This window comes from Arachis ipaensis, chromosome B08, assembly GCF_000816755.2.
Source record: "Arachis ipaensis cultivar K30076 chromosome B08, Araip1.1, whole genome shotgun sequence".
Lineage (NCBI taxonomy): Eukaryota > Viridiplantae > Streptophyta > Magnoliopsida > Fabales > Fabaceae > Arachis > Arachis ipaensis.
The window spans coordinates 117834794-117837544 of NC_029792.2; the positions used below are offsets into that span (position 1 = coordinate 117834794).

General features: G+C 38.7%; 1 protein-coding gene across 1 annotated transcript; it reads left to right on the forward strand.

The window, feature by feature from the left end:
- On the forward strand, positions 263-1363 carry LOC107611580 (protein MIZU-KUSSEI 1). The gene has a single exon (XM_016313491.2). It carries the CDS (start codon positions 507-509, stop codon positions 1266-1268), a length of 762 nt encoding a protein of 253 aa, XP_016168977.1. The 5' UTR covers positions 263-506; the 3' UTR covers positions 1269-1363.

Consider the following 2751-nt stretch of genomic DNA (forward strand, 5'->3'; position numbering starts at 1 on the left):
CTAATATTCCTCTATTATTATTACCCACCTCTAAAAATAGATTTACCACAAGAATTGAAACTAAGAAGCTTAGAAAAATACTCAACTGATTTACAGTAATAGTCACCTATCTTTGTTTGGCTTATCTTATTTGAAACAGAACCAAAACAAAAAAAAAACAAGTTAACCATTTCTCACAAATCTCTTGACAAGAAATAATAGAGAAACAATCTAATTCAACTAATACTTTAAGTACCTAACAAGAAGTCAGTACCATGAAAACGAAAACATGAAAAAAAAAGGATTAAAATTACTAAATCAACCATATATCAAAATCATAACTAAAACCCCCTCAACGTGGAATCCACAACTTAAAGTAGTTTTCTTCACATCTTCTATAAACTCCTCCAAATTCAACAAACCACGAAACCATTAATTCAACCGGAATTTCCCCCTAGAAATATAAACCTAATTAACCACAAAACTTTCCTTTATACCTCATTATTTCCATTATCTCGACTTAATTAATGGCACCACAACTGCCGCAGCCGCAGCCCCCGCCGCCGCCTCCAAAACCACCTGTACAAAGAGAAGATTCAGGCACCACGGCGAAGAAGAGCTCGGCTCTCAACATGCCGATCTCCCTACAACCAGCATACAGCAAGAGAAGAACTCCTTCAAGATCCGAAAGATTCTTTCGGAAGTTCAAGTCGACGTTCCGATCATTACCAATCGTGGTGCCGCCGTGTAATATGCCAACAGTCCCCAGGACCCGTCCTGGAGACCTGCAGATACACGGCGGCAAGAGAATAACCGGAACGCTATTCGGCCACAGAAAATCTAGGGTTAACCTTGCATTCCAAGAAACACCTAATACTCTTCCGTTCCTTGTCTTAGAGCTGGCTATCCCGACGGGAAAGCTGCTCCAAGACATGGGAACTGGGATGAATAGAATCGCCATGGAGTGCGAAAAGCAGCCACGGAACGATAAGGTTGAACTTGTTGACGAACCATGTTGGACAATGTTTTGCAATGGAAAGAAAATGGGTTATGGGGTGAAGAGGGAACCCACGGATGAGGACCTGAGCGTGATGCAGCTTCTGCATGCGGTGTCCATGGCGGTCGGCGTGCTGCCGGAGGAGATGTCGGACCCTCACGACGGCGAGTTCTCGTACATGAGGGCGCATTTCGAGCGCGTGGTTGGGTCCAAGGACTCTGAGACTTACTACATGACGATGCCTCATGGGAACAATGGACTTGAACTTACTGTGTTCTTCGTGAGGGTTTGACTGGAGAGAAAAGTTTGATTGTTTTTGTTGTCCATAGGATCTTTAGGTTCCACAGGCTAAAGATTATTTCATTAGAAATTTTAGTTTTACTTAAAAATTTAGTGATGATCAATAAATTATTGTATATATAAAATAAAATTTAAAATTCTATCACTTATTCAAATGGAGTAAATTTTATTCTTTTGATGACAAAAGAAAAATTACAACTCAGCTTTTGTGGGGCAATGTTTTTTCCCAAATTTGCTACCATTTCCATACAAAGCGTGGCTGAAATGTTAAATATGAGCGATAAATATAGTACAAAGCATAGTTCTTAAACTAAATCGAATCTACTCTCCAAGAGACGTTTCCTCACCTAGTCCCGGAGACTTAACCTAACGGCTGGGACAGAAGAAAGATCGGGGAACCTGCTAGCCTATTCGTTATGGGGAATCAATGCGCCAAAGCTATCGGCGCTGACCGCGTCGTTCTCCCAATGACCTTTTCGATCGGGTCACTGGATTTATTTTCAAACAAGGTCTTTTCCACTCGTGCTAAACACACGATTCCGGAAATCCTCAATCCATACATTTACCCATCGATCAGACCATAAGCTTCTGGGCGATACTGTGCTTCAAACATGTGGTCTTCACCTATATAGTATCGAAGGCCAGCCGTAGCCTCATTCCACTCTTTCTCTCTGAAAAATAAAAATTGAACATTCAATTGGAGAACCCTAGTCCCCAAACACAGTCGGCAGCTCTGTGCCCCGCAGCCTCCAACCACCATCTCTCTTTGTAGTCATTGCCGAAGTTTTCTCCGGGAACACGCGTCGCGTGTGGAAAATCTGTTGCTATATCGTAGAAAGCTCTGTCGCGTGTGGAGGTGCTGTCGCCGTCTTAGGAAGCTGTGTCGCCGTTGTGTGGAAGTTCTACTTCTGTTCAAGCTTTCTGTCTCTATCTTTGCCGGTAGTTTCCACTCGCCGCCATCACTCCCCTTCATCCCTCGCGGCTGGTAAGCTATGTCCTCTAATTTGTACTGTTTTTAATAATATTGAGTTGCTAATTTTCAGATTTTGATAATACTTTTGTAGTTTTGTTAATAATACCGGGTTTTTGTGCTGAATGTCTGAATTGTTGAATGATTCTGTTAAATAGTTTTTGTTGAAGTTAATTTTGTTCATGGTTGTTTTTGTTGTATGTTAAAGATGGAACAATTACAAAGTGATCAACGGTATAAGTTGCGCCTTTAATTAGTTAAAAACTTGTTTTTTAATGTTTCTTTTGATAGTAGAACATTGTGTATTTGTCATTATGCGTGTTTTGATTTATATTTAGTTATGAATTTTAATGTTTAAAATTGTTTGTAAACTTTTAATATTAAATTATAAATAATTTATTATGTGAAATTGTAAAATTTTAAATTTTATTTAAAAATTATTAAATTTAAATATTTAAAATTATATATTAAATTTTTAATAATTTTATTTAATATTTAATTTAGT